At 41.5% G+C, this 15536-nt stretch overlaps 1 protein-coding gene across 1 annotated transcript; it reads right to left on the minus strand.

Annotated features, from left to right (window-relative positions):
- Nucleotides 1-1260: 1260 nt before the first annotated feature.
- On the minus strand, nucleotides 1261-14664 carry eci2 (enoyl-CoA delta isomerase 2). The gene is made up of 11 exons (XM_084326609.1): nucleotides 14519-14664; nucleotides 8870-8931; nucleotides 8089-8192; nucleotides 7443-7541; nucleotides 6355-6543; nucleotides 6124-6193; nucleotides 5782-5884; nucleotides 5409-5529; nucleotides 4276-4365; nucleotides 3620-3763; nucleotides 1261-2562 (listed from the first exon to the last, which is right to left on the minus strand). The coding sequence occupies exons 1-11, from the start codon at nucleotides 14575-14577 to the stop codon at nucleotides 2407-2409; spliced, it is 1197 nt and encodes a 398-aa protein (XP_084182735.1). The 5' UTR covers nucleotides 14578-14664; the 3' UTR covers nucleotides 1261-2406.
- Between the last annotated feature and the right edge of the window lie 872 nt (nucleotides 14665-15536).

Raw genomic sequence — 15536 nt, forward strand, 5'->3', positions numbered from 1 at the left:
TAACCATGTAATGCACAATATTATCATTGTTTCCCTGTGTTGACCCAAACTCTCTCTCTAGGGTCTCTCCACATCAATAAATATGGGATAACAAAACACCTTTGTTGTGTACAGCAAACTCATTTTCCCTCCTGGCTAGGAGTCTTGGGGGAAGCCTTGTTCTGTTCATCTTCTCTCCATTAAGCAAACAGTGTTAGTTAACTACCTTTGACTATTACAATATACGACACTTGTCAATCAGAATCTACACAAAATGTGTAGATTTGTGTGTAAGTCACTCACTCTTGTAGGCCAGCAGCACCTCACGCATTGCCTTTTGGAAACATCTATAGTTAAAGTCTGATCCAGAGAACATTCATAAATAACTACTTTTACATGAATTCCTACGTACACACGTTGATATGATCAATAGTTGACTGCAAGACCTTTCTATAAAATTAAGCTCCCTGGTGTTATGTCCACATAGTACATACTGGCTACGTTCACACTGCAAGCCTAATGCTCAGACAGATTTTTTTTTGTTTGGCTGTTCACATTATTTTTTAAATGTGGCCAATATCAGATTCCAGTGTGAACTAGTCACACTCCTGAACTGACCCACATGCGCTAATTAACAATAACGAAGGTGGGCGTAAACATGGAGGACACTGAAGTCAGTTTATGGTTTAATCTATAAGTTCATGTGCAGTGGAGGCCAGCTCATTCTTGAGCAGATGATAATGGGGGTGAGGAGGTGAGAGAGAGCCATGTCTTCTTTCAATACGCATTCAAACACAGACCAGTTATGACATGTGCCCTCAAGTTTTGCTTGTACAGAAGTGTCACACTTATGAGTATTTAGTGAGGTAAACACCTCACCGTCCCTCCACTGTCTCCATGTTTGTATGAACGTAGTGGTCACCATCTACACTGCTCATAACACCCATGTTTACAGTACATTACAACACATCATTAAAAAAAGGGTAAGATAATATTTACTTTAGAGGGGACATCTTATGTATCTTTAACAAGTTTATCCAACTTCCTTGAATCCATAACATGGATTATTTTGAAAAAAAAAAACTAGTCCAAATAAAATGTTGGCACCTTTCTTCCCTTTTGTTGTACAGGTCGTTTTTGGTGGTTGTAGCACATGCCGACTTTTAGAGTATATGAATTGTTTCCTTCCCTGCCTGGCTGCCAGACACTCACAACACGTTTTAGAACCTGCACAGTACAATAGACAGGCAGTGTTCCAGGCTCCAAGAAAAGCACAGCCAATTCATTAATTAAATGTATAATTTATTCCATTGTCACATCACCAAGGGCAACCATTCTCAACAGCTTGTTTAGGCGTGTTAATGTGAAGACTTCAAACCCTGGCCTCTTTTCATACTATGTGCCCTTTAAATTATGTTATGAATGTGTATACTGTACAGGAGGTTTGAGGTTTTATGTGTGTATTCATGACTAAGTGCACAAGAAATAGAACCCAAGTCCTTTACAAGAAATCTCAAGAGAAAAAGGTTGGCGAAAAAAACAAGGCAACTGTGATTGGACATTCTAAACCGCCACTGACTGAAAACCACTCCTTTACCAGCACTATTATTTTTACAATATTATTATATTATATAATAATAAATACAATTATGAGGTTTAATTCTTAAAGGTGCACCATGTTGTTTTAATAGAAGTTAGTAATTTCTAGAAGGTATATTTTCATTACTGAATAAACAAAAACTGTCCTCGGAGGATAATTGGATCCCTGGAACAGTTTTGAAGCTAGACAGGCTAGACTCATTTGGTTCATAGTGCCTCAACATGATTGTTTTCATTTACGATAACAAAATAATTCTAAGAATTACAGTGAATGTCTTTTGCAGGCTCAGCAAACAAATCCCACTCCTCCAAAACTGCATAATGTAATCCTTTAAGTGTTATTCATCCAATATTTAGCACAAAAAAAATCTATACCAACAATTCTTCTATGAGTGCCATGAGAACCTGTTTCCATCTCAACTACTAATAGTAACTAGTAAGAGAACTCATAATTTCTCAATTGCCAGTTCTAATTTCTCAATGATGTCCGACTCATTAACCAGCCCCATCAACATTCATTATGAAAACATTACGCAAACTACAATTATAAAACACATCTGGTTCAGCCCAGAGCCCTTGATAGACAAGAGGTTGCCATTTATGTGACAGACATGCCGCCAGTCTGCTCCTTGTTGGACGTTGCTGAACATGAGATTCTATAAGATCTGCCTTTTAGTCGGTATGTCACTATGGTGATGTTATGGAGAAAACCGTTACATGAGCCAACTCTTGTAGAAAGAGCAGTAACGTTGTACCCATAGTACAGCCTGGCTAAACTCTAGATCTAGGACTCTGGGCGAGCCAGGCCTCTCTCTCTCTCTCTCTCCGTTACAGCTTGGCCTTGGCCTGAAAGAAGTTCATCACAGCAGCCATGCACTCGTCTGACAGCCAGCGCTCCACCAGTCTCTCCACCTCTGCGTCGTTCACCGCGTGGAGACGCTCCTTCTCGGCCCCTCGGATGAGCTGCTTGGACAACGCTAGGGACTAGAGCGAGAGACAGAGAGAGAGAGCGAGAGAGAGAATACAATTGCAGGTGCATGAATATGAAAGTAAAGAACAGCCACGCTTTTTGCCGGACCTGGAGGGCCGGTCTAGAGTAGGCAAGCCGGGGTCAGCCTTAAAGGAACACGCCAACATTTGGGCAAAATTAGTTTATCGTCTTCTCCAGAGAGAGACAAGAAGATAGATACCAGTTTCCTCTCTGTGTGCGTTCAGTAGAAAGCTATCTGGCTGCATGTTAGCCTAGCTTAGCACAATGAATGGAAGCGGACACCTCTCCTGAAGGCTAAGGTGCCATGTCCGCTTCCATTCATTGTGCTAAGCTAGGCTAACATGCAGCCAGATAGCCTTCTACTGAGAGGAAACTGGTATCCATCTTCTTGTCTCTCTCTGGAGAAGACAGTAAGCTAATTTCCCAAAATGTTGGCGTGTTCCTTTAACTAGATTTACCAAGTCTTGTTCTTTCCTTTACTGTAAATTGCATGATGTTTTATGTTACTCTGGGATTATAATGTGTTTTATTCACTAAGTCGTCCATCTCGCACAACGGAAATTGCAGAGCCTGATCTCAATGATCTTTTCAAGATTAAATAAAGATTGAATGAATGAAATTAAAGAATGTTTACATAGTCACGTCATCACGAAATTAACCGTATAACCGATCAGTCGGCAAACATTCTTACTGCCAGTTAGCGGTTAAAAGGTGCTATGGATAACATTCAGCCACTAGATGTCACACTAGAGTACCCGCATGACATTTATCCAATCAGGTGCATTCTATGTGGGGCAATTGGAAGTAGGGAGGAGATACATGCCTGCAACATGTAAACAAAATTCATTTTGGACCCACAACATTTTTTTAAATGATAAATGAATTAATCAATAATCATTTTGGGGGAAAATCAATACTTTTCCACACCTTTCTCAAAGCTCTGTGGATGTATTTGATTTTATTATAATAAAACAATAAATTATAACTCTACATAATGTTTTATCTATAGCACCTTTAATCATTGACATCCCTAATGTGTGTAACTCTTACATTGCGAGGAAGCTGAGCGTAGGCCTTCAGTCTGGCCCACACCTCTGTTTGGAAGCTGCCGTCGGGGAAGACCTCAGTCACCAGGCCCTGCTCACACGCCTGGACCGCAGATAGCTTCTTGTTGAAGAGGAGAATCTCACTGGCCTGTTGGATGATGGATCCAGGGAGGAAGGTTTAGTATATTATATTGATAACTGTATCAAGTATATAATTGCAATTGCAATCTTATGTTATGTATCTAAAATAAACGTTATGGAACTGAAACAGTTTACAAAGGAGTAAAATAAAGAAACAAAAAACTAAAAGGTGGACAAAGAATTACATAAACACTCTATACAGATGTGTTTTAACAAGTAATATAAAAAGGTTCCTCTGAGTAGTCGTACCACAGACTGAGGTTTGTTGAGACTGTGGTAAAGACACAAGGGCCTTGCTGTGCTCTGGCTCACAGGGTTAAGAAAAGGTCTGCGATTAGGTACACCATTTTAATTCTAAAAATCGCCATCTGTAAGACCTTAGGTTAAGAGTTTTGATGTGCACTATTCTGTCCATCAAATCAATGTCTGTGTGTGAGTGAGTGACTGATGAGTGAGTGAGTGAGTGAGTGAGTGAGTGAGTGAGTGAGTGAGTGAGTGAGTGAGTGAGTGAGTGAGTACCTTGGCTGGTCCCATTATCTTAGGGAAGGTGTATGAGGAGCAGCCTTCAGGACTCTGTCCCAGCTGGCTGAAGGGAGTATGGAATGTTGCCTGGAGACACAAGTGACGGAAAGTAAAACATCACAGGCTTACTGAACAGACAGGGGACCACTGTTACATAAATGGTAAATGGCTGCATTTATACAACAGCTTTTATCCAAAGCGCTTTACAATTTGTTCCTCACATTTTACCCACTCACTCACACACCGATGGCGGAGGCAACCATGCAAGGTGCCAACCTGCTCATCAGAAGCAATTAGGGGTTAAGTGTCTTGCTCAAGGACACTTCGACATGCTGCCCGGGAGGAGCGTGAATCGAACCGGGAACCTCCGGATTACCAGACTGCTCTACCTCCTGAGCCACTGTCGCCCCATAATAAAAACGTACTGAACAGACAGGGGACCACTGTTACATAAAGACTTACTCAACAGACAGGGGACCACTGTTACATAAAGACTTACTGAACAGACAGGGGACCACTGTTACATAAAGACTTACTCAACAGACAGGGGAGCACGTTTAAGTTTGTGGTCGAAAATATTATCATGTCCATAGCTCTGTTATAAATACATATTTCTCTGTACAAAGCTTTAACTAGTCAAGACACTAGGCGACAGTCGGACAGTGGTCTTAAGACAACTTAAATGTCAGGCCAGCATGACTTAGATATCACATCTTGTTATTTTTCTTGTCGTCTTCATATCAATCTTGTGACAGATAAGACAAAACCCCTAATCTCATCTTTGTTTACCTTTCTTGTCATATCGGTTATTAATTTGTCATCTTTTGACGTCACGTCAAACTATGTATTTATTGTAAGTCTGACCAGAGCTTTCTCACTTTCTGGTCAGACGCTCGTGTTTAGACTCGTCTCCGATTGTAAACTGAGGATACTTTTTTTCTGTGGCCACAGAAACAGACATAAACTATGTTCTATTTTTTATTTCTACAGTACACCATTTTGACCCATTTAAAATATTCCACAACAGTTACATACAGGCTTAAGACTTACTGAACAGACCACGTTTACATAAAGGCTTGGAAATAAATACTTGACGTACAAATACAAATGTGTTTGCGCATGTAGCATACCCTCTCTGTAGCGTAGACCAGATCAAAAAGACCCAACACTGTGACCGGCACACCGACAGCTGGACCGTTCACCACGGCTATCAGAGGCTTGGGGAAATCTATATAGGCATTTACAAACTTCCTGGGTGGGGGGGGGGGGGGGGGGGGGGGGGCAGAGAGAGAGAGAAAGAAGGAAAGAGGATGAGTATCCATGAGAGAGAGAGAGAGAGACAGATAAATAGTTAGTTCAGTTCCATCTACAGTTAAGTCCACACTTTACTGAGAGTACTACAACCTACACTTTTTTGGGTGGACAACAACAATAACAATATATGATCAATATATTGTCGACCAAAATCAATTATTAAAAAAAAGAAAATCACTCAATCTTTACCGGAGTAGTTCGCCACCATCTTTGGCCATCTGTTGAAGCCCTCCCTCTGGGATCTTGGTAAAGTTAGTCAGGTCATTTCCACTACAGTAGAAGTCTCCAGCACCTACAGTGATAGAGGGTGGGTGTGAGAGTGAGAGTGCGAGGGCGTGAGTGAGTGAGTCCTGAGCATTACATATGGTCAATAGTCCTATACCAGCACTTCGCCAAAATAATCAATGACTTCTTGATCTTTCATTGTTAAAATCGAATGGGGTTAGGAAGTAGATCCGATTCCACAGAAAAGGTGGGTGTACACCTGTGAGTGCGTGTGAGAGTGTGTGTGTGTGTGTGTGTACACTGTACCAGTGAAGACGGTAATGACAGAGTCATCTTTGGAAGCCTGGTCCAGAGCTCTGATGATCTCATTGTACATCTGGAAGAAGGAAGGAAGGAAGGTGAAAGAAGCTGTGGTTTATATTCAGAAATACAGGCTCACTCACTCACTCAGAATGTTCCCTCTCTCCAAGATACACACACACACACACACACGTGCATATCCACATGAAACAGACACACACCCCACCACCCTGTTACCTCTGTGTTGATGGCGTTTTTCTTGGAGGGCCGGTTGAATTTGATGGTGGTGATGGCATCTTCTGTGGAGACCAATAGCATGGAGTACGCTGCCTCGCTCCCAGCAGGCTGTGCGGCCACCTCGGCGGGGCCTCCCTCCGCCGACACCAGGGAGCCAATCAGATCACAGTACTGCTGCCTGGCTTCTTCCTGATTGGAGGAGCATGAAACTTGAGTGGCAACACCAAGGGCCGCCTCCTCAACTAATCGTTTATTAGGGTTGGTCAGTTTAAAAGAAAAATTATTATTATACTTGTTTTTATCCCATTTATTTCTCATGACAACGCATCTCGGGCATCACAACCATATTATTCACAGATATGCTTTTGGTTCTAAATAAGATTTAAAAAGAGTTTCCTATGTGTAACTGCATTAATTTGCAGAGGGACAATAATAAAAAGATTTGTCGATTGAATTCAACCTATTAATTCAACAAAATCCTATGATTATTTGTCAACTGAGAATTTCTTTCATCATGGACCGCCCTAGAGTCAAGTGGGTCAAGCCTCCTACAAAAGGAAACCCAAGTCAGATTTGCTCTCAGTGAATTACTGAGGGAAGCAACAGCTGGGATTGGAGGATCAAGAAAAGAACATTCTATGAATGCCATCTTTAAGTTTTTGATCCATTTCAAGTAGGGAAATGATGATATGTCGACTCACTAAACTACCAACTTTCAACATGGTCTTCGTGTCGGCGATAATGGTAGTTTTTGTTGTTGTAATAAACCTATTCAAAACTTGTTTCAAAATGGGAGAGTAGTGTTCTAATTTTGTAAACCATTTAAATAGCAAGGAGGCAGTTTATACTCCTTTTACGGAGCACAATGGATATGGGATACCGGAGGTTGCTGTTCCACTTGTTACCACTAGGCGTTCCCCTATAATAACGAATGGAATTGATACAGTATAGTGCATGCTTTAAGTCGATAGGTCTGAATCAGAATCTTAGAAAATGCCCACAGAAAACTGTTCACATCCCTAATTTCAAGACAGTGCAGTGGAGGAAGATGGACTAAGGAAGGCGTTTAAATGGCAAGTGTAGATCACCTGTGATATGGAGCCCAGAGATTTCCAGGCATCCCATTTAGCCTTGTTGATGAAGTCGAGCATCCCTGGTTTAGGAGTGTTACAGGTGCCCTGTGTAGCCTAGAAACAGATGAGCAAACAGATGAGACACACATAAAATAAAAGTATGACAGACCACCTTCTTTCTCTTTCTTTCTATCCATCTATCCCTTCTTTCTAGCTAATGGAGATGAAGGGGGCATCGTAAAACGGGGTAAATCGATTGAGATAATATTTTCAAAGATAAAAAATTAGGGATGTCCGATATTATCGGCCGATATTGGCATTAAAATTTAATATCGGAAATTATCGGTTTTCCAAAAAAAATAATGCGATTTTTTTTTAACATTTATTTAACCTTTATTTATATTACCCAGGCAAGCAAGTAAGAACAAATTCTTATTTAATTTATTGTGAAAAGTATGGATAATGTTGTGTTTTTTGGGGGGGGGGGGGGGGGGGGACCCTGCATATATCGGTATCGGTTGATATCGGTGTTGGAAATTAAGAGTTGGACAATATCGGTATATCGGATATCGGTAAAAAAGCCAATATCGAACATCCCTATTAAAAATCTATTCATAAAATCGGCAGAGATAGATATATGGATCCTAGAATAGAATCCTACCTGTTTGAAGAGGCCGTAGATCTTGAGTTTGGCCTCATTGCCTGGGTCCTGCTTCAGCGTGCCCAGCTGGCCCTTAGCCTGGTTGAACTGCTCCACTGATGCACCTGCAGCACAGACGACGAGGATGAAAACTCTACAATAATGAAAGGCCCAGAAGAAGTGGTCGTGTTTAAATGAAGAAGCTGCATCGTCATTCCATCCTGCACTTGGTGGCGTAAATGAAGCCGTCGCCAACCTTTGGTCATGATTATGATTGCAAGTTGGAAACACAACTGAACAGGTTTGTCTAAGAAATAAATTATTAAAAGACAAGGTCCTAGGGTAGTAGCTGACTAAGAATTCCTTTAGTCGAGAACAGCCCTGCTTAGGCCTAAAAAAAATAATGGTTTGTTTCCGGTTGCCGACCGACCCTGCCGATTTAAGTGCGACCCAATATATTTTATGAGTTAATAAAAAAAAATAAAATAAAAAAAAATGTAATAAAGTTTCATAGAAATCTTAGTCAAACCTTTAGTATCATGGATATTAAACATGCTGGCAGAGTACATGCATCCATGTTGTTGTGAACATTTTAATTAAATAAAGAAATTCCCTATGCATAGTCGCTGTGGGAAAGAATAAAATAAAAAATTTAATTAAATAAATTCCCTACCTACCCATGGCCTTAACTGACAACCAACAGGAAACAAACAATATTTTGTTATGCCTTATATTAACATAATATGAACTTATATATTATTAACATAATAATACCCAAATAGCATGTATCTGCTATACCTACCCATCATCGGCAAGCCAGCAGTGTGGAACTTGAGACAGGGAACAGCAGCGAGCTGGACTGACCTTGGAGAAACACAACCATAGAAAGTCAACGTTTATGTGTCATACGTTACACATTATACAAATGCAGTGAAAAATAAAACTCAATAAATCTCTGAATGAAACTAAGAAAAAAAAAAGCATTAATATTATTCATGTGCTAGTCTAGTCTTTGGTTTATCTGGATGCCTGAGATGACGTGGGAGGACAGAGAGAGGGAAGGAGATGAGAGAGGGCTGAATGATTGATTCTTTTGACTAGGGTCCGATACTGTGCTCATGTACTTGGTATAATCATGAAACTACTCCAATGCAAGTTATTTTTGTAGGGGTCTGTACCAAATAGGCCTACCTAAGGATGTTTTCTTGAGTCTGTGCAACATAATGACTTGTAGAGCCAGAGCGTCTCTAAAGCACTGCAACGCTTAGTTTAGAAGGGTATTTTGACACCCAATTTGCCCTTGTCAAATATCGCGAACGGGTCAATAGGTTTTGTGATCTGCACGGCCTCAGCCAGCTAACCACCCAACCCACACGTGTATGTGACCCAACTCAGACTACCATTGACCTCATCCTGACCTCTGGCAAGTCCAAGATCTCCAATAAAGGGGTTATAGCATGCAGGTTAAGTGATCATTATATGATATTCTGTACCCGCAAAAAGCTAAAACAAAAGGCTGGCTGTCACAAAACAGTCACATCTAGAGACCTCAAAACCTACTCTAGCGAGGCCTTTAACCTTGAACTGGAGAGCCTGGACTGGTCAGATGAGCTCAATGGTACACTGGTTGAAGAAACATGGCTTGGTTTCAAAACTAAACTAAGAACCACCAGGGTAAAAAATCGCACTGAGCCGTGGATGCACACTGAAATACTGACCGCTATGAAAACCAGAGACAAAAAATGCTCTTGAGTTTCGTAAAAGTCAGTCAAAGCTTACCAAAAGCACGAGCCGTGAACTCCAAGCCCACGTAACTGAACTCAAACTTGAAAGAAACAGACTAAGAAATGGCGTAAACTCCATGATCAAAACTGCAACAAAAAAATCAATGACAAAACTGAGGAAAACAAAAACAAACCATGTGAACTTTGGAAATTACTCAATAATCAACTAGGCTGCAGTAAAAAAAAATTAAAACCAGATTCTCAAACATAAACATAAAGACGGACAACACGCTCATCACAGACAAGCTAGATGTAGCCAATTACTTAAACATTTTCTTCACAAACATAGCCATAACACTGGTAAACAAACTACCCTCCCACTCAGGGCATTATGGGGTAGAACACATAGTAGCATACTACAAGAACCTAGGGGTCCACAAAGACGACTTCAAACTGGAAACAACAGATGAGGTACTCAAAAAACTGAGCGCCCTCCAACCTAACAAGGCCACTGGCCATGACAACATCCCCTCCAAATTCCTCAGAGACTCAGCAGCCTCCATCACCCCAGTCATCACACACATAATAAACCTCTCCATAAAACAGGGACACGTCCCCAAGGCTCAAGGACTTGAAAATTGCGAGAGTAACACCCCTGCACAAAAAGGGCAGAAAATTAGACCCAGGCAACTACCGCCCTGTTTCTATCCTAACCTCCATCTCGAAAGTCATGGAAAAAAATGTATACGAACAGGTTGAAAAGTACCTAGCGGAAAAAAAATCGAATCTACGAATTCCAATCTGGCTTCAGAACATCCGACTCCACTGACACATGACTTCTCTATTTAAACGACCACATCAAACAAGAGGTGGACGCGGGCAAATACTGCAGCATGGTCATGCTGGACCTACAAAAAGCCTTCGACACGGTCAATTATCACACCATTCTGATAGACTATCAAAATTGTCTATCAGTGAGCTGGATACAATCCTACCTGGAGGGGAGAGAACAGATGGTGGAGGTAAACGGTACCCTATCCCCCCCCCCCCTCCCAGTGAGCTGTGGTGTTCCACAAGGAAGCATACTAGGACCGCCACTGTTCCTAATTTATGCAAATGACATGTCGTCAGCTTGTGACTGCAACTTGTTCCTGTTTGCGGACGACTCAGCCCTGACAAGAACAAGTTACAGGTTGAAAAAACCCTCAGCTCGGAATTAGGCAAAATCTGCATATGGCTCGCTGATAACAAACTATCATTACACATGGGCAAAACAGAGTCCATTCTCTTCGGTTCTTAACAAACTCAGCAAGACCGACGGCTTCTCAGTTACAGTGGGTGACAATATTGTCAAAAGGAAAGATGAAATTACCTACCTGGGTTCCATCCTAGAGGCAAATCTTTCCTGTGACAAAATGGCATCCAATGTAATAAAAAAAAGTCAACCAACAAACTCGATTCTTGTACCGGATCTCCTCTCTGGTAAACAAGAATACCCTGAAGACTCTGGCAGGAGCACTCATTCAAGGGTACTACGACTATGCTTGCACCTCAAAGGTGCTAAAAGCAAAATTACAAACATCTCAAAACAAACTGGCCAGACTACTGCTTGACCTTACTCCTAGAACCCACCTCACCCCTGCCCACTTTGTCGTCTACTCTAAGCCATCCTAGGTTGTCAGAGTACAGCAACTTGCAATGGGCCTGGTCTACAAGATACACTACACGACCAAGGTACCCATGTACATGTCAAAATACTTCCCAAAGGTCAGTGAATACCACGATCACAACACCAGAGGGAGCTCCATAAATCATGTTAAACCGAGATTCGGCTCAAACAAGGGACTAAACACGTTTCGCAATTATGCCACATCAATGTGGAACACCCTACCCAAAGCTGTAAAGGAATGTGAATCACTACCCACTTTCAAAACTACTCTCAAAGAACACCTACGGGAGACGGCAATTCGAAACTGGCCCCTGTAAATGTCCTAACCCAACCCCCTCGAATGTACAGTAAATGACCAAGTATGGTTTTCAATATTCCAATGTACAGTTTTGCTTGTACAGTTGTACAGTGTCCCCCACCCACCCCGCTGTACCCATTCTGCAATATGTTAATAAAGTTTTCAATCAAGGGCGGCTACGTGGCGTAGTGGGCAAGGCGCTCGCCACGAATGCAGAGACGCTGGGCTCGCCTGTTCGAGCCCAGCGCTCCACATTGCTTTCAGTTTAGCTGGTCGTTCATACTAATACACATTGGCCGTATTAGGGGGCGGGAAACTGATGGGTGGGGATCGGGCGTTGTGGACAGCGACTCCTACAGGTCGGTTGGTGCGCCTGCGCAGTAGAATCAGGAAGTGTCGGGGGCAGCGTGAGCCTCCCACGCGTTACTCCTTGCCAATGAGAGATCTAGCTGCGCAGGTGAAAAGATGCGACTGCTGTTACCTCAAGTACCGGAGGGGACTTGTGCTATGTATGACTTAGTCCACATTGCAGCCGGCTTGTGGGAGGCAAGAAACAGCGTTCGTGACAGGGGAGGGTTGAATTGGATTATACGAAATTGGGATGGGAGAAAATATAGAAAATGGGAGAAAAAGTGGATACAAAAAAAATAAAGTTTTCAATCAATCAATCAATATTGCACTAGGTGAAATTGTGCTCCAGACCGGCAGAATGCATCCTGAGAAGTTGTATAAAATACCACCATTGTATGGACGGATTTGCTGGGGTGCTGGGGAAGAAATTGGACCCAAGTTTATTTCAGCTATTGATATTAGCAAATAGGTGACATTGACTTGTGTTCCATCATGACAACAAAAAAAAAGACAAAACAAATATCCATTGTTACTCATTCTCTGAGATTACAGGACATGTCAACTAGGGCTGGGCGATATAACGATAAATATCGCGATATATTTTAATAATCGATATCGAATAAAAAAATATCAAATTATTATTTTATTTTTTTTGTGACCTGCAACAGGGCAGTTTTAAAACCAGAGACAGTGGACAGACTTGTCTTTCTTGCCTGCAACTTAAAGTAATGGCTTTGCTTGTCCAAATGACAATACTGACCAAATTGAGATTTATTTTTCTCTTGTCCATTTATTTTGTTTGCTTTCTAATTTAAAATACAGTTTGAAACCGTCTGTACACAGTAGGCTATGTGTGCTAGCAGAGCTAGTCTCCAGTCACGAGTCACGGTGCACATGTGCAGTGGTTTGTCCACCAAAAAAGCACCAAAAGATCAAAAATAAACTAGCAGAGCCAGAACTGTTCAACTCCCCTGGAGCCACAGCCAGCAGAGAAGCCGGTTTACTTTAGCTTTTAAACCAGCTGCAGCCTGAGAACTGGAGTGTGAGGGGATGCAACACTAAAGATGGCGGCAACGACAAAGAATTGCTGCAAAATAAACATACATCTGTTGTTTAAAAAAAGAAAATAACATTTTTTTGTTTTACTTATAATAATTTCGATAGAGAAATATGATAACATTATCATATCGTTATCGCGATATGATTTTTTGCCATATCGCCCAGCCCTAAAATTGTCAACATATTATAAGCACAGGGCAGATCATGTATAATCCTGTTGATATTAACAACAAAAAGCAAGTTTAATGCAATATCAGATGCAAGTATAAACTCTTTGACCTTTCTTCCATTGATCATTACCTCACTAACCTATCATTGGCTACAATGACGGAACAAGCCATGAGGCCCATTGATTGATTGATTGATTGAAAACTTTATTAACAGATTGCAGAATGGTACTCAATACACACAATTGTTAAGGGGATGCAGAGCAGAGAAAGACTTTAGTCTTGTTTACATCAGGGTCCCCCATTTTCAATTCATCAGGAATTGCTGATGGCTATATGTGAGACTGCAACAATCAACACTTGGGGAGTCTGGGGACACAAAATATATTAGGTTGCAAATAATATAGCTTTAACACTTCCGTTTCTGTTGTGCCTCCTCCTTCACCACAGTTTATCTATGAGATCAACGAGTTGCACTGTGATGTAACTGGTTAGGAGCACCAGTCAGTCAGACTGCACACCCACACGGGGAATCTGGAGCAAAGGTGACACGGTCAGCTCAGCTAGCTAGCTAACATTACTAGTATTGTCATCGTAGTGGGTAGTGGTGCTATTGCTGCTAGTATTTGTCTAGCGAAATAAATTAGCTAAATAAGTCATGGCTAATGTAAGATGAGGGTGATGATGATCTCAAGTTAAAGAATCCATTCAAATCCATTCATCGTGAGCATTAGTTGACACTGTCAATGTCAGCTTACTCTGTAACGTACAGTGTACATATAACTCAATGGCTATTGTATATAACTGTGGTTGTCATTCAACAATGACCTCCTTTAATAAGGACTGGTGTTAGGAGGATATCTAACACAGTTAACTTTACTGGATGGTGTTGCTAAGCTAGTCGGCTAGAGACGATAGTTAGATAAACGTTCCACAGCTGTGACCTCGGAGCTCCCGTGAAATAATCTACAACCAATTCGCTGCTAGCTAAACGTTAACGTTACCAATGAATGAATGAATGAAAACTTTATTAACAGATTGCAGAATGGGTTCAATACAGTACGGCTCAATACACACAATTGTTAAGGGGATGCAGACCAGAGAAAGACTTTCGTCTTGTTTACATCAGGGTCCCCCATTTTCATAATACAATAGTAATACAATACCATCTCGTTTTTCTTACCTCCTTGCAAACCTGACAAATCGCCACGGTGCAAACATGTTCAAGGCTACACCAGCCATTTACACAGAGAGAGGGAGGTCCAAACTAAGTAGAGAAACTAGGTAAGAATGAACTGTGGCAGCAGGCTGCTACTTGTGTTCAATGGAACCAAACGCCTGAACGCGTCTATTCCGCGAACCCGGAACTGGAAATCCGTTGGTAAAAGAATAGACGCCACCTTGGACGGAGACGTGCTTTACTTACTACCTTAACCCCGCCCCTTACTGTAATGTCTACTCTTCCATTGGCGGACGCGTTTGATGATTGACGTCTCTACTTCTTCTTCTTCTTCTTCTTTTTATATGAGTGGCGGTTGGCAACCAACTTAAGGTGCATTACCGCCACCTACCGGACTGCGTGGAACGCTTGATTGACAGGGGGGAATAAAAATGAAAGAAATAAACAAAAATGGCGGGGGGGGGGGGGTATTAAATCCTATCTATTAATCCGGTTTCTTTCAAATACAGTATTGACTGACTGTATATTATATAGCTGTATTTCCCAGTAAACTCCCTATATTAAAACTTAGCTTGATTGATTGGTTGATTGAAAACTTTATTAACAGATTGCAGAATGGGTACAGTACAGTACGGCTCAATACATACAATTGTTACGGGGATGCATTGCAGACCAGAGAAAGACTTTCGTCTTGTTTACATCAGGGTCCCCCATTTTCAATTCATCATAACATACATGACATACAGATAGACAGTACTGCTACATCTAGAAATGTTTGACATACCAGATTTACAAATGACTTAGCTTGACTTTCTGAATGGCTGATTTCAGTGTCTTTCTCTCTCTTCCTCATTGGCGGACGCGTTTGATGATTGACGTCTCTAACGACGCCATTAGACCAATAAGCGGCGCTTTTGAGTGAACAATTCTTCACCCAACCGTAACACGGGAATGCCCCCGAAGACCCTCCCCGTTAGCCTTGATTTGACCAATCAAAATGTAGCTCGGTGAATATCGTAAC

Source organism: Notolepis coatsorum, assembly GCF_963971535.1.
Source record: "Notolepis coatsorum genome assembly, chromosome: 12".
NCBI classification, from domain to species: domain Eukaryota; kingdom Metazoa; phylum Chordata; class Actinopteri; order Aulopiformes; family Paralepididae; genus Notolepis; species Notolepis coatsorum.